Raw genomic sequence first — 23,239 nt, forward strand, 5'->3', positions numbered from 1 at the left:
CAAGTCCAAATAAAGGAGAAGAGTTATTTTAACAGCGTAAAAAAGAAAAATAAGGATGTTGTGAGAAATGATAGAGTCAGAGTTCAAATAATACTCAAAGAACGATTGGTTACAAAAGTATCTTGATGAAGTAAAACAAAGATGAAAAAGGTATCGTAATGAGTACCATGATAAGAAATGAAGTTGGAAAAGGTAGTATGTTAAAAAAGATTGAAACAGAAACCAAACATTTACATATATTTACATAGGTTTTCCATGGAAAGAAAAACTTGCTTTTAAAATGTTTATCTGTTTAACTATTGTTATTGATACTATAGGCATATTGCAGCAAAAACAGTGAAAACAGCAATGAATTAATTAATTGCTACAGGTTGATAAAGATTTGCCACAAAAAACAAAGAAAAATTCAGATTTAGTTGGAACAAATATTATTGATCATATTCTGTCATTTCAAGTTGTTGAATCTCACTATGTGAGACTTACAGAGAAATTGCAGTTTATTCTTCAGGAGCTTTCAATTAAAGAGAAGCATAGACTTTTTATAATGTACTGCGGTGAAAAAAATATTGTCAAAAAATATTCAAGTGCTTTTAGAGAGTTTTTAAATGTGGATTTTGTTTGAAATTCCATAAACTCAAGGCAGATCAATATAGAACTTTCAAAAGCAAAATAGAAAAGAGTAAAGTTTTTTTAAAAAAAATATGAAAGGTATAACAAACATGTTATCAAAAAATCATATATAAGAAAAGAAGATTAAAGCAAAAAACTGTTAACTGCAGCTTTTAACTTGAAGCAAGTTCTTATAGTTCCATGCGGAATGACTGAAGCTTTTTATTATTCCAGACTTTTAGAAAGTCACCACTTTACTGTTACAAAAATTGATTCTTTAAAGACATTTGTATTTGTGCAACAAGAATGAAGGGAAAATAATGAACATAATCAAAACATAATGATAAACAAATGCTGATGCTTTGACTTAAGTCAAAGCATTAGTATTTATTTATCATGTACAATGTTTTAATTTAGCTTACTTTATTTGTATCAAGACACAGACAGAATGATAGTAAAGCAGCCCAAGTAACAATTGAAAAACATTGCCCTTGCAATGGAAAATAAAAATAGAATAAACAACTCTATATTAACCAATTGTTACTGGTAAAAAAAATGCAAAAAAAGATGTGATGAAAGTCAGTGTGCAGAACATCGTACATAACAATACTTTAAAAACCCTGTGCTCACTTATGATGGATATAATTAATTTTAAAAATATCAAGTTTAATCAATGCAAGTCATGAAATCTGAACCAGAAAAGGTTACATGGGTCAGTATTGTTTAGTTAAAAGTTATAAAATCCGGATGTTCCTTGCATTAAATATGATTATGATGAAGAATATAGAAGATGCATTTTTTAAATAAAAAACACTAGTCGCACAAAATCAGCAGCTGATATGGGCTTAAAAAAGGGCAAAGGTATTTTGCTCCAAAAAGCATTAGTGCTCTAAAAACAAATGTTCTCATTTCCCAATGCAAGAAAAGTTGTATTTCAGAACAGCATCATCAATTTTCTATGCAGTTGACATGCAGCATCATCAATTTTATATGCAGTTGAAAATTCAAATCAACTACATGGAAGTTGACATTGACACAGCAACATAAGATCTAACAACAAAAAAACTAAAAGTCATAGAGAAGCAAAATCCTTTTTTAAGCCTTAAAAAAGGATTTTGCTGAGTTTACAACTCTCAAATGAAACCTATGCGACTTCTATCACTTCTGTTACATTTTAATCAGGGTTCTACCAGATTAGAAAATTTTGAATTCTGGAGTCAATGGACATTATTTCTTCATCTTTGGCAGACAAGCAATTGGTTGACATAATCTTTCTCGATTTTGCTAAGGCTTTTGACACTGTGCCGCATCTATGTCTTATCCATAAACTAAAAGCCTTTGGTATCACTGGAAAACTACTTTGCTGGATTGGGTCCACTTTTGTTCATCCTTTACATAAACTATTTGCCGTCAGTTATCAGTTACTTCCTTTGCAAGTTTTATGCAGATGACTGCAAAATTATTGCTCATATTAAAGATGCTTCAGACTCAGACAGGCTTCAATTAGATTTAAATGTTTTTTTTTATTTAATCACGGAATGGTCTGAAAAATGGTACATGAAGCTAAACTACAAAAAATGCAAAGTGATCCATATGGGAAAAAACAACCCTTAAACAAATTACTATATATTTGGTGTGGCATCTTTGACCAACGTTAACATTTTAAAATCTGAAAAAGAGCATGATTTTGGCAGTGTCATTACCTTGAATGGCAAGTGGGACACACATGCTTCAGAAATTGCATCTAAAGCTAATAACATTTTAGGATGGATGAAAAATGCATTCATTAGTAGAGACGTAAAACTAGGGAAAAAATTATACACAATGTAAATAAGGCCACGTTTAGAATTTGCTACTCCAGCCTGTAATAATTATTCAAAATTTGCAATACAACGCATTGAACGTATCCAGAAGAGAGCTACAATAGTACCTCACAGCCTTAAAAGATTTCAGTATGAAGATCGCCAGCAGGTTCTTAATTTAGAACTTAATTGCGCCAACTTAACACTTTTAAACAAAAAAAGTAAAAGAATAACCCTACCCCTTTAAATTAAATTTTTTTAAATTTATTAAAAAATGTTAATGCAAATAGTTTTACATTATTTTGGTAATATTTTTTAAACAGGCAAATTTATTCAGAAAAAGAAACTAAAAAAACCAACAAAAAGTGTATGCAAATGTGTTCTCAGGACACAAAAATACATAAGATTTTGCTGCATTTGTTTAAAACGTTTTCCAAAAATTTATTTTTATTTTCCAAAAATTTAGTTTTGTTTTTCTTTAAATTTATAACAATTTCTTTAATTATATTTTAGCTTTTGATAACATTTGTTTCTGCAACTGTTCCAGCAGGATTGAGTAGCATCTCTATGAATGTTGGTAAGTAACTGTCTACAAGTGATGTACCAATTAATTGGCACCGGTATTGGCTTAATTAGCCAATTTTTGCGCAATCAGTATCGGCATCGACCTTTTTTTTTTAATTTACCAATTTTCCAACCAATGGCTTTTTAATATTTTTATCCTGCATTATTACAATATTTAAATAACAAATAAATTAAACTTTATTGACTTTGTTTACGGGCAAAAGCTTTAAAAGTAACCTATTTAAGCATCGTTATATATATATATATTTTATTTACTACCAACAAGGCTGCAAGCAACCACTATCAAGTTGGGAGTTACTTGAAAAAAAGAATAGAGTAGTAAAACAAGAAACGGTCGACAGAAGTCTTAAAAAGTTAATGGAGTCAGGAAAGCATGAAGATGAAAGAGAATTCCAAAGGGTTGAAGTGCGGCAAAAAAAGCTAGACGAATAAAAGTTTTTAGAGCATACAAGGACAGATACAATAAAAGAATGAGAATTTGATGAATAACGAGTCAAGTAAGAATGAGTTTTAGTTGATGAAACTAGAGATGAAAGCTTCTTTGAGCAGCGGCCATGATGGTATTAGTAGAAAAGAGAAAGAGATGCAACTCTACGACAAAATGAAAGAGGCTCAAGCTTAGCAGATAGACCCGATCCAACTCTGTTTACAATGCCTTTTTGGACCTTGTCTAGAAGAGAAAGAGCATCATTAGAAAAATCAGCTCAAATATGACAACAGTATTCTATACAGGGACAAATAAGAGATTTGTAGAGGTAGAGAATGGTTTCAGGAAAGAGAAAATAGTGAGCAAGATAAAGAGAAGCAACTTTAGCAGATGCCAATTTAGCAATCGATTGTATATATGGTTTCCATGAAAGGTCAGTAGTAAATGATAATCCAAGAAGACGTAAAGACGAGGACTCAGTGAAAGGATTGCCATTCATCAATATAAGAGTGTCGACAGTACTGCGATAGTTGTTTGCATTAAAATATACTTAACTTTGTTATTTACTGCAAAGAGTTTTCTTAAAGTTAAAATTTACAAGCTACTGTAAGCCCCAATCAGTTATAATGGTAAGATCAGTTGTCTGTTATAAGCGAAGGAAAAGAGAAAACATTTTGTCAAAGCATGAGTTGATTCATCAACAAAAAAAGCTACTTTAAATGGAAGGTTCTCGGAAAGATCTTTAATGTAGATAAGAAACAAAATAGGACCAAGGATAGAATCTGGAGGTACCCAAGAATTTACTGGAAATAAAAAAGAGTGTTGACCTTCAAGGATGACTTTAATAAGAAACGATTTGGTAATCTCAAAAGCTTTCCCAGATACACTTTATGAAACAAGCTTATGTAGAAGACCAACAAGCCAAACTTTGTCGAAAGTCTTAGATATGTCAAGAGCAATAGCCCAAGCCTCTTTGCCTCCATCTAATGCACAATAAAAATTTTCACAGCAGTTAGCAATTTAGCGGTAGAGCAAGAGGATCAAAAACCGTATTGATTGTCTGAGCAGCAAGTTATTTGAGTCAAGATGGAATGTAAGAAATTTGTTTATCAAAGACTCATATAGAACTTGACTTATAGTTTATCAAAGACTCAAAGAGAATTTAATTTATATTTAAGAACTTGCTAATAACAGAAAGAAGACTGATTGGACGATAATTAGAGGGGTCAGAATGTTCATTACAGCTTTTGAAAATTGGAACAACAGATGTCATCTCCAGCAGGCAGGAAAACATGATTCATCAAGCACCTATTAAATAGTTTGGAGAAAATTGATGATAGTTCTGGAGAACAATTTTGTGAGACTGTGATGTAGTCGTAGAAGAGTTTAATCAAGATTTGTCTTTAGCAATGAAAGCTGAAGTGATTTGAATCTTTAACAATGGGTTAACTGGTTTAATTAGAAAGGAGGTTAGAGAATGGCTATAAGATTCAAGATTAGAATTAAATAAGAAGTTCTTTTGCAAATAATTCAGCTTTAGTTTGTATTCAATTATAGCTAAGTATCAAGTATATTTCTATATTTTTACATTTTTAATTTTTTTATTTCAAATGTGTTCAATTATAGCCAAGTATCAAGCATATTTATATATTTCTCTATTTTTTATTTATTTATTTTAATTCACCTCCCTAAGGCCATGAAGACCACTGCAATCAAGAAGGCTACTTAAGTTATGGTTTTATCCCTCTCTCAACTTTATAACTCCAAAACACAAACCTTGACAAACACGCCAAGGTTTGTGTTTTTATAATAATAAATTTATTCTAAAAGCAATTTAATTATCTAAAAATTATTTATATGTCTAAACAACAAATGGTTGTTGTTTAGATACCTGAATTACTAATAAATTAATAAAGAATTCTAAGTAAACTGCTTATGATAGAACCATTTTCTTTTTAAAATTGAAATAAAAAACGTTCCTCTAAAATTTTTTTTTTTTTTTTTAAAGTTTTCTTTTCAAAGTTAAAAAAAAAATGTATATTTTTTTAACCGAGTTTTTCTAATATCTTTTAAAACAATTGTTTGGCTCTGATTTGGGTCCAAGTATTTGTTTACCAGCACTGATTTCATGAAAAAATGTACCCGATTTAATGTTGTATGGCTTTATATTTTCAAAACTTTAAATAATTATTTAATTAATCGGTATCGGCATTGTTATCTGCCTTTTCCCATCCATTGGCATAGGTATCGCATCGGCCAAAAAAGTGTTTTTGGTACATCACTACTTAATTTGAATGTAAAATATTTTGTAATGAATGTTGAAGCATTTATTAAACTTTTAACTTTTTTCAAATTAAAACTATTTTATTTATAACGTAAATGTTTTTACATTAGCTGGTAACTGCATTGTGTGTCATCCAGTTCTAACTTGTAGTAAATTAACAAATGGAGTTACTTGTGTTTGTGGTCAAAATTCTTGTGTTGGTCCTAATACCCAATGTATTGTATCAACAATTGATCCATCAATTAACCCATGTACTTGTCTTCCTGGGTACACTAAAGATTCTTCAGGAAACTGTGTTGGTAAATTTTTTTCAAATTAAAATTTTTTTAAAAATATATAAAAGTATTTCAAAATATATTTGGTTTGATTTGAATTGATTAATACATGAATTTTTTGTTTTGTTTGTTAATTTATATATTTTATCTTTAAAATATGAATTTAATATGCAATTGTTTACAAAAAAAATATACAATCAAATAAAAAAAATATAATCAAATAAACAAATTGTCTTCATTATAAAAATAAAGTTTTTATAATTATAAAAAAAGATAAGAACTAATAAGAGTTAATATCAGTTTTAACAAATAATAATTACTTAAATTTAAATTAATAAAAGTTAATCTATATTTCTCTTGTTTTAAGAAACGTTTTTTTATATTTGTTTCCAACAAAGCTGCATGTAATCACTACAGGTTGAGAATTAACAAAAAGAATTGAAAAAGGTTAAAAAGCAAGAAATCATTTGACAAAAGACTTAAAATTGAGTATTGTGTGAGTTAGGAAAATATAAAGCTAGAATTATATTTGATTTAGTTTGAAAACAAGAGTTTAGCTGGTTGGTCCAAATGTGGAAAGTTTGAAAGATTTATTTTCTTTTTGAAACGTCTAACCTAAATTTAAACAACCAAAATGTGAAAGCTATGAGACATTGAAAAGGACACTTCAAGATCATTGTATTGCTTCCCAAGTTACATTTCTTGACTTATTTTGTAAATATAGTTGAATCTTTTCTAAAAAATTAACAGAAAGGCTATCCAAAGAATCAGTATTTATACTTTTATACAGCAATGTGACTATCTGTATATGTTATGGGTTATCTCAGTTTGAAAAATATATAGTTAGAGTTGTGAATATCTTGATAATAACAACGATGAAACAAAAAATAACAACTTTTTAATCCTAAATTTTAGATTTCTATGATCAAACTCTGTTGTTAGAATTCTAACCAAGCGATGTTAATTTATTGGGAAAGGAAACTAGGTTTGAAGATTTGATACAAAACTTGCAAAACTGTATAAATTTTTAACTAAGAATTTAAAACTAGAAGAATTGAAAAGTGCAGATAAATAATATTTGTAAAAGATTCTCATTGAAATCAAAGCGATTGCCTTTGAAGTAAAAATAAATGTCTGATAAAAAGAAGTTTTAATGTGTGGTGATGTTAGAAAAAATATCTTTGTAACAAAATATGTGCTGAGATAAAAAAAAATTTAATAAAAAACGTGGAATAGTTTTAGCAGTCAAATACAAAACATGAAAAGGTATTGAGTTGAGCAGTGACAATAAGTACTAATACCAAATAAAAGAATCTGTATTATAACATTAATTAATATTATAAACCAGTTTAATTAATTAATAATATTATTCTTAATATTATTAATTAATAATATTAATATAAAATACAATACTGTTAATATATGTTACAAACAAAACCAATTTACATAAAGTCTAATTCAGTATAAAATATATTGAGATTATTAACATTGATTGTTTCAATTGGTAATTTGTTCCAAAATTTGACATTACAGTTTGTAGGAAAAACCTCACAATATCAATTTGAATAACTTTTTATCAATAAATGAATGATTTTTAAATAAGGACCTGAAAAATTTTTAAAGTACAAATGCTGTTGAGATATTTTTCTCCATGTCATGATACTATTTTTACATTTGCTTAAGATCTCCATGTATTAAAGGTGTCAACTTTAGTTTTTATAGTCTTTCATTATATTAACTCAAGTACAGGCGTTACTTCTTTTTGAATGCTTATATATTTGTATCTTTTTTCAAAATAAGAACGCCATACCTGCATTGCAAATTCTAAATGCGGCTGTACATAAATGCATTTGCATACATAACACAGCAATTTTGTTAGTTCACTATCTTTATATATATAAATGATTTGTATATTTCACCAATATTGTAGTTTTCAAAAGATAATACAATTTTGATTTGTGGTTCCCATCTTAAATCATTTGAAATTAATTAAGATTAAGTAGTTATCAATTCTTACGTTGTTGTTGTCTTTATTACGTTATTACATTCTTTGCAATTCTTACGTTATTGTTGTCTTTAAATTGAATTTTATATTTGTAATTATGATAACATAATTATATTTTTTACAATTTTGTAAAATAGTTGCATCTGTTTCATCATTAACTTCACCTATAACTTAACAATCATCATAGCATCTATATGAGTATAACATTTTTTAATTCGTAAGTTGATATGATGGATTACTAATGCATATTACAAGTAAAATTGGGCTTTAGACTAAGGATGTAAGCTAAGCACAGATTGTTGTGTTACACAGATTGCTATATTTACCAATGATGACACTTACTTAGTACAAGCTTTCTATCAGTTAAAAAAGAATTTACGTACTTAAATAACATAAATATCATACATTATCCATGTTATGCACATTAGAATCTATAATTGATGTTAAAAATTTTGATTTTTAGTTTCTTATTTATATAATTATGCAGCAGTTTTGTATCTGATTTTGCTTTTTTAACTATATATTTTTCATAGTTATTATCTATTTACATAGCCATAAAATTTAAAAATTTAATTATAATTTAATAAATTAGGTTCGGTGTCACTCATATAGTTAACTAGTCAATGGAGTTGACTAAAAAATTAATATGAATAGAAAAATAGTAAAGAGAGTAAACTACAATAACACAAATTAATATGAATAGAAAAATAGTAAAGAGAGTAAACTACAATAACACAAATTAATATGAATAGAAAAATAGTAAAGAGAGTAAACTACAATAACACAAGTAATAAAGAAAAATAGTAAAGAGAGTAAACTACAATAACACAAGTAATAAAGAAAAATAGTAAAGAGAGTAAACTACAATAACACAAGTAATAAAGAAAAATAGTAAAGAGAGTAAACTACAATAACACAAGTAATAAAGAAAAAATAGTAAAGAGAGTAAACTACAATAACACAAGTAATAAAGAAAAAATAGTAAAGAGAGTAAACTACAATAACACAAATTAATATGAATAGAAAAATAGTAAAGAGAGTAAACTACAATAACACAAATTAATATGAATAGAAAAATAGTAAAGAGAGTAAACTACAATAACACAAATTAATATGAATAGAAAAATAGTAAAGAGAGTAAACTACAATAACACAAATTAATATGAATAGAAAAATAGTAAAGAGAGTAAACTACATAAACACAAATTAATATGAATAGAAAAATAGTAAAGCGAGTAAACTACAATAACACAAGTAATAAAGAAAAATAGTAAAGAGAGTAAACTACAATAACACAAGTAATAAAGAAAAATAGTAAAGAGAGTAAACTACAATAACACAAGTAATAAAGAAAAATAGTAAAGAGAGTAAACTACAATAACACAAGTAATAAAGAAAAATAGTAAAGAGAGTAAACTACAATAACACAAGTAATAAAGAAAAATAGTAAAGAGAGTAAACTACAATAACACAAGTAATAAAGAAAAATAGTAAAGAGAGTAAACTACAATAACACAAGTAATAAAGAAAAATAGTAAAGAGAGTAAACTACAATAACACAAGTAATAAAGAAAAATAGTAAAGAGAGTAAACTACAATAACACAAGTAATAAAGAAAAATAGTAAAGAGAGTAAACTACAATAACACAAGTAATAAAGAAAAAATAGTAAAGAGAGCAAACTACAACAACACAAGTAATAAAGAAAAATAGTAAAGAGAGTAAACTACAATAACACAAGTAATAAAGAAAAATAGTAAAGAGAGTAAACTACAATAACACAAGTAATAAAGAAAAATAGTAAAGAGAGTAAACTACAATAACACAAGTAATAAAGAAAAATAGTAAAGAGAGTAAACTACAATAACACAAGTAATAAAGAAAAATAGTAAAGAGAGTAAACTACAATAACACAAGTAATAAAGAAAAATAGTAAAGAGAGTAAACTACAATAACACAAGTAATAAAGAAAAAATAGTAAAGAGAGCAAACTACAATAACACAAGTAATAAAGAAAAATAGTAAAGAGAGTAAACTACAATAACACAAGTAAGAAAGAAAAAATAGTAAAGAGAGTAAACTACAATAACACAAATTAATATGAATAGAAAAATAGTAAAGAGAGTAAACTACAATAACACAAATTAATATGAATAGAAAAATAGTAAAGAGAGTAAACTACAATAACACAAGTAATAAAGAAAAATAGTAAAGAGAGTAAACTACAATAACACAAGTAATAAAGAAAAATAGTAAAGAGAGTAAACTACAATAACACAAGTAATAAAGAAAAATAGTAAAGAGAGTAAACTACAATAACACAAGTAATAAAGAAAAATAGTTAAGAGAGTAAACTACAATAACACAAGTAATAAAGAAAAAATAGTAAAGAGAGCAAACTACAATAACACAAGTAATAAAGAAAAATAGTAAAGAGAGTAAACTACAATAACACAAGTAATAAAGAAAAAATAGTAAAGAGAGTAAACTACAATAACACAAATTAATATGAATAGAAAAATAGTAAAGAGAGTAAACTACAATAACACAAATTAATATGAATAGAAAAATAGTAAAGAGAGTAAACTACAATAACACAAGTAATAAAGAAAAATAGTAAAGAGAGTAAACTACAATAACACAAGTAATAAAGAAAAATAGTAAAGAGAGTAAACTACAATAACACAAGTAATAAAGAAAAATAGTAAAGAGAGTAAACTACAATAACACAAGTAATAAAGAAAAATAGTTAAGAGAGTAAACTACAATAACACAAGTAATAAAGAAAAATAGTAAAGAGAGCAAACTACAATAACACAAGTAATAAAGAAAAAGTAATAGTAACAATAAAAATTAAAAAAAAATTAGAATCAGAGTAAAATATTAAATGAGTAAGACTAGCAAAAACGAAAAAAAAGAGACAGAAAAAAAAAAAGAGAGAACAAATGATATAAGATGAAAGAACAGATGATATAAGATGAAAGAACAGATGATATAAGATGAAAGAACAGATGATATAAGATGAAAGAACAGATGATATAAGATGAAAGAACAGATGGTATAAGATGAAAGAACAGATGGTATAAGATGAAAGAACAGATGGTATAAGATGAAAGAACAAATGATATAAGATGAAAGAACAGATGATATAAGATGAGTTAGAAAAAACTAATTTAAATGACATAAGTTCAAAAGGATAGCGTGTGATGTAAAAATTTCTGTAGACAAATATAAAAAAGCATAGTAAAGGCAAACTTAAATTCAAAAAAATATACATAGACTACTACATGCAATATTAAACCCTAGATTATATGTAACATATATTAATTAAACAAAAGCAAATAGCATATAGTGTATAGAAAAAGAAACAACATCTAAATAGTGTCAGATGAAAAAATTCCTATATTATATACATTACTCATATACATAAATACATGACATATAAACAATGTACAAAATTATTTTAAATTGTTCTTTTTCTTTTTTATCTATAAAATATTTGGTAGATTTTTAACGGTTTTTTTTTTAACTTATTTTTAATTTGTTACATTTTTTTTCTTGTTTTTTATTTTTAATTATTTAAATCTTTTATTGTCTTATTTTTATAAACTTTTATTATTAAAATGTTTTTTGGTTGTTTTTTTTTTCATAAAACTTTTACTTTTTACTTTTCACTGATAAACCAACACTTCATCCACTTCCTCCACTTCCTCCACTTCCTCCACTTCATCCACTTCCTGCTAAACAAAAACACATAAAAGAATAGTCTGTGGATCCAATTCTAGTTTCCTAGAAAACAGATGAATTCTTACAAATGTAAATGCCCAGGTCAAGCATGAGACTTTAGAGTCTTTATCAATTAAAAGAAGACAATCCATCTGAAAGACACAAGATTGAGAGCTGAACTCAAAGTAGTCTCATAAAGAACAAGTTGGTCTGTTGAACTTTGTAAGAGATGAGACTCTACATATGAAATGTTACATCAATGACCACTAATGTTAGTGAATAATAGATCTGACGCCTTTCATATGCGACTGTAAAAAGTATAAATCAATTTCTTGTAGTTTTAATTTAATGCGATCAATCAAAACTTGCTCTGTTGAAGCTTGCCAATCTCCCTCGTAAACCTTCTGTGCCAAATGTCCCCAAAAATTTTCAATTGGTCGTGCTTGAGGCACATTTGGGGAATTGGATTCTTTATCAACGTAATAGACATATTGGTCCATCCAATTTAGAGAATCTTTAGAATAATGAGAACTTGCTAAATCTGGCCAAAATAAATAGTTAAAGTCTCCATGATACTTGTGAATAAATGGAAGAAGTCGTTTTTCTAAACATTCATTAATATAGATTGATGAGTTGATTGCAATAGCCATGGAAGTGCGAAACAATGGCAATGACATACCACGGTCAGATATGGCTATCCACATAAATAGTTTTTTTGGAAATTTCTCTTTTCCTATAAAACGAACACTTTCTGGGCATGTCTTTTTGTTGTTTGTGTAGTATCCAGAATTTCCAGGCATGTTGTCCCCTGCAAAACAAAAGTATTTTTCGTCATCGATGACTAGAAGCGATTTTGTGTTATAGAGTTGGTTAACTAGTTTCCTGCTTCTTTTCATTGCCTTTATTTGTTGTTCTATAGTGTATTTTGGAGTCTTTTCATGTTTTCTATATTTAATATTCATTTTTTTTAACTGACGACCGATTGTCGATTGATTTACACCGAATTTAATACCTATTTTTCTCTGACTGAGACCTTTTCGATTGTTGACAAGTCTCGTTAATTCAGCTTTCTTTTCTCTAGTCCAGGATGTCGGACGACCAGGGTGCTTTCTTTCAGAAAACGATTGAACAGTTTCAAGTCTTTTTAGGTTATCATATATTGTACTTCAAGCAAATCTTTCCTTTTCAAAATGATTTACGATTTTTCTTTTTATATATTAGGTTTATTTACAAAAAACATTTTTAGTCGCTTTCGAAAAGATTCTCGTTCAGCTGCATTTAACCTCATTTTACCACAAAAACTGATTATTATGCTCAAGTAATAATCAGTTTTTGTGATAAAATCAGAGATAAGGCACAAAAACTAATTATTATGCTCAAATAATGAAATTAGGATTTGTGTGATAAATTCCGCATCACCCGTTATTCATGAAAGATTGTTGACTTATAGTTATTTATATTCTTGAAAAAGTTTAGATTGATCTTCTTTTTATGAAGCAGCTAGTTACATCAGTTCAGAGAAAATCCTATCAAAAAAAGCTGATTTTCTTAAACAGATCAAATCTGTAGATGATCTGCTTTTAATTCATCTAATTCTTTTCTGCTTGAATCTCTCTTCGAGTAAGTGTGATCTTACTTTCATGCAATTTTTGAAATTGCTAGAAAAAATTTAATCTAATCTTTCACCAGTATTAAAAAAAAATGTCACACTAGAAATTGTTCAGACAAACTTCGCAACTATCAAACTTCGTATAAAATACAATACTTTGTCAAAAGTCTTGTAAGTCGTTTTTCTGTAAGGTCACGGTCAAGCATTAGTTGAGAGGGGCTTAGTATAAATAATAATATGCTTAGTGAAAACATGAAAGAAAAGTCAATTGCTTTTTGTCAAAAAGTACAAAAGACTATCAAAGGTCTCATGATATCTAACAAATTGAAGGCCTAACAAGTAAAAATCAGCAATGAAAGACTGTTTTAACACCTTGTTGAAATATTAATAATATCTAGAGTAAAATAGAAAGTTGCAAACAAAAGGAAGTGAAAGTAATGCAATGATAATGTTGAATCAAATAGTACTTAAGAAGCAGGAAAAAGTTTTAAGTCAAGTATAAAGTATGAAATGCAAATTATTTTTGCCATTCTGGTTATTTAAAATATTTTAAATGTTCGTTATTTTTTTGAGTTTAATAATATTTTGACATTCTTTATGTTTAGTATTAGTTTTAAGATTTGTTTCAAAGATTTGCTAATTTCAACTGTTTTTTAAAAGTTTACGAAATATTTAATTTTTTTGTTTTGTTTTTGAATCAAACCATTTAAAACAGAAATATAAAAATTTTTTATATAGGAGAGACCAGGACTAGTTGGCTCGGTTTTTACTCTATGAGCTCTGTTGTCCTAACAGTACATTTTTTTAAGAATATTAAAGTGTAGTCTTAAAGAGTATGGATTAGGGTAACTTATAAAATTTGCATTCATTTACAAAAAAAAATTCTTTGGGCCTTTCCGGGCCCTCAAAAAAAAAAAAAATTTGCGCTGACTTACCCCACCAAGGGATAAGTTGGTGCACACTATAAAAATGATTATTAATGCACCATTAAGTGCAAAATTAATAGAAAATTGATAGAAATTTTTTTACTATTAATTTTTGCAACAATTTTATCCCAAAATTTAATATTACTTTTTATCTGTGAAAAAAAAACTAAAAAAAAAATTTTTTTTAATTTTTTTGTAAGCATAAATTTTTTCAATATTGTTAAAATTAAAAATAATAATAATAACAATTTTAAAAAAATATTAATTTTTTTCCATAGTAAATGCTGAGTCAACTTACCCCGTGAAAAATTTGTCAACTTACCCCGAAAGCTTTTTTTTCAATAAACAGTCTATAGATCCTGAAAAACGGCAGCTTTGAAAAAAAAGTCTGACTGGATATAGTAAACCAATTGTGACTGGAGCTTTTACAATAATTTTTTTTTCATACGACTATCTATTTTCTTTGTAAAGTAAAAAGGAAGCGATGTTCTAAAAGTTACATTTTTGTCCAAAAAACGCATAAATCTCAATATCTCCCATGCGCATGCGCAAATCCTGACAATAGTACAGTGAATGATGAACTGGTCAATAAGAAAGTTTCTGTGTAATTTTTGTCATTTTCTGATGAAAGGCTCTAAAGATAAACACAGTTCGTCAACTTACCCCTGCGGTCAACTAGCCCCGGTCTCCCCTATAGAAAATAAGCTATCTGTTTTCCTTTATGGGAAATATAGCGTGTCTGAGGGTTAATGTCAAAGTTTGAATGCTAAGTTTTGAGTAAAAATTTTAGAAATGTCAGGGAAATATAAGCAAAATTTAATTAAAAAGTCAGGGAAAATCAGGGAATTTTATTCCAGAATTGTAATGGCAACCCTGTAAGAACAAGTAGATTTTTAATAAATTTTAATACAATGATTTTTTAAGTCAGCATTTTTTCAAGTTTTTTCACTGTTTAACACTATTTTTTAATTCTTCCAAAATCTTTTTTTTATTTTTTCCCCCAATCTATTATTGTTCTTCTTAAATCTTTTTTTTCAAATATAATAATTAATTCTGTACTTAACTACAAACTGTACAATAGTATCTATTTTGTCATTAAATATTAAATTATTAGCAGAAAAGTTCATTAAAAACATTGAAATTTTATTTCAAGTTACAAAAAATAATTAAAACAAGTTATGCAAATTGAAAAAACAAAAAATCATTACTATGTTACCTTGTTTCAATTTTTCAAGAAATGTTTCAAAAATTGTAGAAAATAATAATGAATTTTAAACACTTTGATATTTGATATTGCTTTTTTAAGATATTAACGAGTGTGATAGCTCTTCACCACCATGTTCATGGAATAATGGAGTATGTTCAAATACAAACGGAAGTTTTATCTGTTCCTGTAAAAGCGGATGGAAAATGGGTCAAGATAATACTAGCTGTGTTGGTGAGTCATTTTAAAGTAATTTAAATATTAGTTTGTTTAGTTTTGATAAATATATAAGTTAAAGCATAGTATTTGAAAGTATATAAATCAGAAAATTTGATTTGTCAACATTTTTTATTGTGATGGATATTTAAAGTTTATATTTTGTAGTAGTTGCTAGAACAAGTAAATTTTTGATAAAATTGTTAGGAAAGTTCGTAGAACTCCCCTATTAAAAAAAAAAAAAGTTTTTTATTAATTTTATTTTATTAAATGTTCAAAATAATGTCCATCATTATCTACACAAAGTTGCATCTTTTCAAGCCATTTGTCAAATGTTTTTTATACTCTTCTTTGGGTATACTTTTAATAGCTTCGTTATGAGAGTTTTTTGACTTTCGACGTCAGTACCGTCATCAAGATTTTTTTTTATCAAGTCAAATAGCCAATAATTCAATGGAGCTAAGTCTAGTGAGTATGGTGGGCTAGTTTTTTAGAATCAGAGGTCAGTTATAAATCCATTCGTAGGTGTTAAATCCATCATGGATTTCTGGAGTATGACTGGGCTGGCTTGGTGTAGTTCAAAGATAAATCTTTTATGCTGGTTACTAACAACACAAGACTCTACTGAACGACATAAACAGTACAGACTTACACATTACACCTATACACCCTTATGCATATATAGCTTGTTAAATCATTTTGCATACTTTTTGTTCTTTTTATTAACTTCTTACTGTAAACTACTTTTTAATAGTCTTTATCTAAAAAAATACATAAAGAATGCATAATAAAAATGCATAACGCCTAAAAAACAAATAACATAAAAACAAATTATATATTTTTTGTAGATATATATATATATATATATATATATAATATATATATATATATATATATATATATATATATATATATATATATATATATATATATATATATATACATATATATATACAACCCGTAGATGTTGTCTGAAAGTTTTTTCCATATTTTGTTGACAAAAAGTAAAAATTAAAATGCAAGACCGGAATTATTTTTTTTTTATTAATTGATAGACTGCCTGCCCTAACCAAACCCTCAGTCGATGTAGCAACACTCTCTTGCAGGTCAGGCTAAAAGATAGTAGATGTAGCAACATTCTGCGCATGATTTACAGTAAAAAAAAATAAAAATAAAAACATTTTATTAAAAAAATTAAAAATAAAAACATTTTATTAAAAAAAATAAAAACATTGTTTATATTGTTAAAAACATTCAGAATATTTTTAAAACATTCTGGACAATTAAATTTGCGTTTTTGTGGTTTTTTTAAAAAACGATTTATTTGTAATTAAATTAATGGTTTTTACTTTCGTCCAACACGCAAATGTTGGACGAAAGTCAAAAGTAATTAAAAGTGACGTATGCGTTGGCGTAAGAATCACTTTTTTTCTTCTGCTCTTCCCAAAGACAACAAACTATAGATCTATATATATATATATATATACATATATATATATATATATATATATATATATATATATATATATATATATATATATATATAAATATATATGTATATATATATGTATATATATATATATATATATATATATATATATATATGTATATACATATATATATATATATATATATATATATATATATATATATATATATATATATATATATATATATATATATATATATATATATATATATATATATATATATATATATATATATAATTTTACCCTACAATCAAAAATCAATCACACATGATAACCACATATACCTAACATACAAATCTATATCTCTATATCTATATATATATATTCCTATATTAATCTTTATTTTTGTCTTTGACAACTGTCAAAATATGCTTTGTTCAAAAAATACGTCTCCTTTATTCTAATGTACTTCATATCTTTTCTCAGGCATTCAATGCTCGGGTACGACCGTTCGGTGAATTAATATGTCAAAGTTTTTAATTATTCATGACTCTAAAAACAATTCTTTGTTTCCATTTTGTTCTAGAAATACTTCGAAAATTGTAGAACGGTATAATTAATCTAAACACTTTGATTTTTGATACTTCTTTTCATTTTTTTAAGATATCAATGAATGCGATAGCTCTTCACCACCATGTTCATGGAGTAATGGAGTATGTTCAAATACAAAAGGTAGTTTTATCTGCTCCTGTAAAAGCGGGTGGAAGATAGGTCAAGACAATGCTAGCTGTGATGGTTAGTCATTTTAAAGTAGTTTTTATACTTTTTTGTTTAGTTTTAATAAGTATGTAATTTAAGGCATTGTATTTGAAAACATCTAAATCAGAAAAGTTGATTGGTTAACCTCTGTTATTGTTACGGTTATGTAAACTTAAGTTTATCTTATTTGAAACAAATTATACAGTATACAAAAAGAAAAAATCGTTTCTCTAAAGACATTACTTTGTTTCAATTTTTATTGTCATTATTAAAAATATCTAATTTAATTTTATGTTTTTGAAGATGACAAAATGTAAATAAGTTTTTTTGTTGTTAAACATAATAATTCTGCCAAAATCTTTAGTTTTCATCTTAGTTTCATCTTATAATTTTCTTCTTGAATCATTTTTCAAAATAACTGCTATTTTTGTTTCCACTTTGTTCTAGAAATACTTCGAAAATTGTAGAACGGTACAATTAATCTAAACACTTTGATTTTTGATACTTCTTTTTATTTTTTTAAGATATCAATGAATGTGATAGCTCTTCACCACCATGTTCATGGAGTAATGAAGTATGTTCAAATACAAAAGGTAGTTTTATCTGCTCCTGTAAAAGCGGGTGGAAGATAGGTCAAGACAATGCTAGCTGTGATGGTTAGTCATTTTAAAGTAGTTTTAATACTTTTTTGTTTAGTTTTAATAAATATGTAATTTAAGGCATTGTATTTGAAAACATCTAAATCAGAAAAGTTGATTGGTTAACCTCTGTTATTGTAACGGTTATTTAAACTTAAGTTTATATTATTTGAAACAAATTATACAGTATACAAAAAGAAAAAATTGTTTCTCTAAAAACATTACTTTGTTTCAATTTTTATTGTCATTATTAAAAATATCTAATTTAATTTTATGTTTTTGAAGATGACAAAATGTAAATAAGTTTTTTTGTTGTTAAACATAATAATTCTGCCAAAATCTTTAGTTTTCATCTTAGTTTCATCTTATAATTTTCTTCTTGAATCATTTTTTAAAATAACTACTATTTTTGTGCTCAGCTACAATTACATGCATATACAAAGTATATGTTGCAAGACATAGTATTTGGGAACATCTAAAGCAGAAAGTTTCATTTCTTTATATTTTCTAATTTTTTATTGTAGTTGTTATTTGTTTAAAAATCATATTTTGTTTGTTTTGTTAAAATATTAAAAAATATTAATTAGTGATGTACAAATTTTGGGATTTACTGCAGTATGGATTAGGCGTAAGTCCGGATGTTATGCATATGTGGCGATGAATTTTGTCTGACCAGATAAACTAGTTATGAGTGTTGATCTTCATCGAAACGCCAGTAATAATAGTTGCGACTCTAAGGAGATGCTTATTATTTAATCACTACACAAATTATGTTTACATATTAATATTATTATTCTTTTTCCAATCTGAGGCCTTTCATTGTAGTAAGTATACTTTTAATTTTGTAATTAGTTGTTTTGTTTTTAAAGTTTTTGTTTGGTTGTATATTTGCTGTATATCTTTGTTTATTTTAGTGTTTATAAATTTATATTTTTTATTATTATAAGTTTTGTTTAGGTGTGATGTCTGTCTTATTTATTTTTAATATTCCTATATTAATCTTTATTTTTGTCTTCGACAACTGTCAAAATATGCTTTGTTCAAAAAATACGTCTCCTTTATTCTAATGTACTTCATATCTTTCCTAAGGCATTTACTGCTCGGGTACGACCATTCGGTAAATTATTATGTCAAAGTTTTTAATTATTCATGACTCTAAAAACAATTCTTTGTTTCCATTTTGTTCTAGAAATACTTCGAAAATTGTGGAACAGTATAATTAATCTAAACACTTTGATTTTTGATACTTCTTTTTATTTTTATAAGATATCAATGAATGCGATAGCTCTTCACCACCATGTTCATGGAGTAATGGAGTATGTTCAAATACAAAAGGTAGTTTTATCTGCTCCTGTAAAAGCGGGTGGAAGATAGGTCAAGACAATGCTAGCTGTGATGGTTAGTCATTTTAAAGTAGTTTTTATACTTTTTTGTCTAGTTAAATAAGTATGTAATTTAAGGCATTGTATTTGAAAACATCTAAATCAGAAAAGTTGATTGGTTAACCTCTGTTATTGTTACGGTTATGTAAACTTAAGTTTATCTTATTTGAAACAAATTATACAGTATACAAAAAGAAAAAATCGTTTCTCTAAAGACATTACTTTGTTTCAATTTTTATTGTCATTATTAAAAATATCTAATTTAATTTTATGTTTTTGAAGATGACAAAATGTAAATAAGTTTTTTTGTTGTTAAACATAATAATTCTGCCAAAATCTTTAGTTTTCATCTTAGTTTCATCTTATAATTTTCTTCTTGAATCATTTTTCAAAATAACTGCTATTTTTGTTTCCACTTTGTTCTAGAAATACTTCGAAAATTGTAGAACGGTACAATTAATCTAAACACTTTGATTTTTGATACTTCTTTTTATTTTTTTAAGATATCAATGAATGTGATAGCTCTTCACCACCATGTTCATGGAGTAATGGAGTATGTTCAAATACAAAAGGTAGTTTTATCTGCTCCTGTAAAAGCGGGTGGAAGATAGGTCAAGACAATGCTAGCTGTGATGGTTAGTCATTTTAAAGTAGTTTTTATACTTTTTTGTTTAGTTTTAATAAATATGTAATTTAAGGCATTGTATTTGAAAACATCTAAATCAGAAAAGTTGATTGGTTAACCTCTGTTATTGTAACGATTATTTAAACTTAAGTTTATATTATTTTAAACAAATTATACAGTATACAAAAAGAAAAAATTGTTTCTCTAAAAACATTACTTTGTTTCAATTTTTATTGTCATTATTAAAAATATCTAATTTAATTTTATGTTTTTGAAGATGACAAAATGTAAATAAGTTTTTTTGTTGTTAAACATAATAATTCTGCCAAAATCTTTAGTTTTCATCTTAGTTTCATCTTATAATTTTCTTCTTGAATCATTTTTCAAAATAACTGCTATTTTTGTTTCCACTTTGTTCTAGAAATACTTCGAAAATTGTAGAACGGTATAATTAATCTAAACACTTTGATTTTTGATACTTCTTTTTATTTTTTTAAGATATCAATGAATGTGATAGCTCTTCACCACCATGTTCATGGAGTAATGGAGTATGTTCAAATACAAAAGGTAGTTTTATCTGCTCCTGTAAAAGCGGGTGGAAGATAGGTCAAGACAATGCTAGCTGTGATGGTTAGTCATTTTAAAGTAGTTTTTATACTTTTTTGTCTAGTTTTAATAAGTATGTAATTTAAGGCATTGTATTTGAAAACATCTAAATCAGAAAAGTTGATTGGTTAACCTCTGTTATTGTTACGGTTATGTAAACTTAAGTTTATCTTATTTGAAACAAATTATACAGTATACAAAAAGAAAAAATCGTTTCTCTAAAGACATTACTTTGTTTCAATTTTTATTGTCATTATTAAAAATATCTAATTTAATTTTATGTTTTTGAAGATGACAAAATGTAAATAAGTTTTTTTGTTGTTAAACATAATAATTCTGCCAAAATCTTTAGTTTTCATCTTAGTTTCATCTTATAATTTTCTTCTTGAATCATTTTTCAAAATAACTGCTATTTTTGTTTCCACTTTGTTCTAGAAATACTTCGAAAATTGTAGAACGGTATAATTAATCTAAACACTTTGATTTTTGATACTTCTTTTTATTTTTTTAAGATATCAATGAATGTGATAGCTCTTCACCACCATGTTCATGGAGTAATGGAGTATGTTCAAATACAAAAGGTAGTTTTATCTGCTCCTGTAAAAGCGGGTGGAAGATAGGTCAAGACAATGCTAGCTGTGATGGTTAGTCATTTTAAAGTAGTTTTTATACTTTTTTGTTTAGTTTTAATAAGTATGTAATTTAAGGCATTGTATTTGAAAACATCTAAATCAGAAAAGTTGATTGGTTAACCTCTGTTATTGTAACGGTTATTTAAACTTAAGTTTATATTATTTGAAACAAATTATACAGTATACAAAAAGAAAAAATTGTTTCTCTAAAAACATTACTTTGTTTCAATTTTTATTGTCATTATTAAAAATATCTAATTTAATTTTATGTTTTTGAAGATGACAAAATGTAAATAAGTTTTTTTGTTGTTAAACATAATAATTCTGCCAAAATCTTTAGTTTTCATCTTAGTTTCATCTTATATTTTTCTTCTTGAATCATTTTTCAAAATAACTGCTATTTTTGTTTCCACTTTGTTCTAGAAATACTTCGAAAATTGTAGAACGGTATAATTAATCTAAACACTTTGATTTTTGATACTTCTTTTTATTTTTTTAAGATATCAATGAATGTGATAGCTCTTCACCACCATGTTCATGGAGTAATGGAGTATGTTCAAATACAAAAGGTAGTTTTATCTGCTCCTGTAAAAGTGGGTGGAAGATAGGTCAAGACAATGCTAGCTGTGATGGTTAGTCATTTTAAAGTAGTTTTTATACTCTCTTTGTTTAGTTTTAATAAGTATGTAATTTAAGGCATTGTATTTGAAAACATCTAAATCAGAAAAGTTGATTGGTTAACCTCTGTTATTGTTACGGTTATTTAAACTTAAGTTTATATTATTTGAAACAAATTATACAGTATACAAAAAGAAAAAATTGTTTCTCTAAAAACATTACTTTGTTTCAATTTTTCTATAATATTCTTTTTAAATCATTTTTTAAATAATTACTATTTCTGTGCTCAACTACAAACTACACAATAGTTTCTTTTTTTTCATTAAGTGGGTAACATTTAGATGTTTGATATTTCTTTTTCTTTTTTTATGATATTAACGAGTGTAATAGTTCTTTTTCACCATTTTTTAATAATTTATGCAAAAGAATATTAAATGTTTTGTTTTCAAATTTAAAGTTTTGAATAACTATGCTTTGTTAAAGCACATTTTTATTTTAAATTTGTGTAACGTAAGTTTAAACTACATACATTTTCTAATCTTATGGCACTTTTTTGTTATCATATTGAAATAAGTCCTTAAGTTATTCTTATTTTGTTATTTAAATAATTGAAATAAATATTGATAATTTTGTAATACTAAAATAGTTATTTAAACTTGATCTTGGTCTTGCGGAAAATTGTTTTTGGTCTAATAGCTCTCATAAATGTTATGAAAAATCACTCAGAAAGAGTGCCACCAGTTTTTCAAAATTCTCTTTGTTAATTATTTTTAATGAATGAGTTCAATACTTTTGTTATATAACTCTAATTCTTTTTAATAGATATAAAAAATATATGATAATAATTGATTAGTAATTTAAGTGATGTAATGTAAGTTAAAT

At 26.3% G+C, this 23,239-nt stretch overlaps 1 protein-coding gene across 3 annotated transcripts in view; it reads left to right on the top strand.

The window, feature by feature from the left end:
• Nucleotides 1-23,239, top strand: part of LOC136080745 (fibrillin-2-like) — a 169,438-nt gene that overhangs the window by 91,555 nt on the left and 54,644 nt on the right. For 2 of the 3 annotated variants that reach the window (XM_065797792.1, XM_065797794.1), the window contains exons 9-18: nt 2,925-2,988; nt 5,818-6,006; nt 15,554-15,685; nt 17,761-17,892; nt 18,381-18,512; nt 19,761-19,892; nt 20,380-20,511; nt 21,000-21,131; nt 21,620-21,751; nt 22,240-22,371. In XM_065797792.1, coding sequence (XP_065653864.1) covers nt 2,925-2,988; nt 5,818-6,006; nt 15,554-15,685; nt 17,761-17,892; nt 18,381-18,512; nt 19,761-19,892; nt 20,380-20,511; nt 21,000-21,131; nt 21,620-21,751; nt 22,240-22,371 — 1,309 coding nt within the window. The remainder of the gene's footprint in view (nt 1-2,924; nt 2,989-5,817; nt 6,007-15,553; nt 15,686-17,760; nt 17,893-18,380; nt 18,513-19,760; nt 19,893-20,379; nt 20,512-20,999; nt 21,132-21,619; nt 21,752-22,239; nt 22,372-23,239) is intronic. The other variant, XM_065797793.1, reaches the window with a different exon arrangement.

The sequence above is a fragment of the Hydra vulgaris genome, chromosome 05 (genome assembly GCF_038396675.1).
Source record: "Hydra vulgaris chromosome 05, alternate assembly HydraT2T_AEP".
NCBI lineage: Eukaryota > Metazoa > Cnidaria > Hydrozoa > Anthoathecata > Hydridae > Hydra > Hydra vulgaris.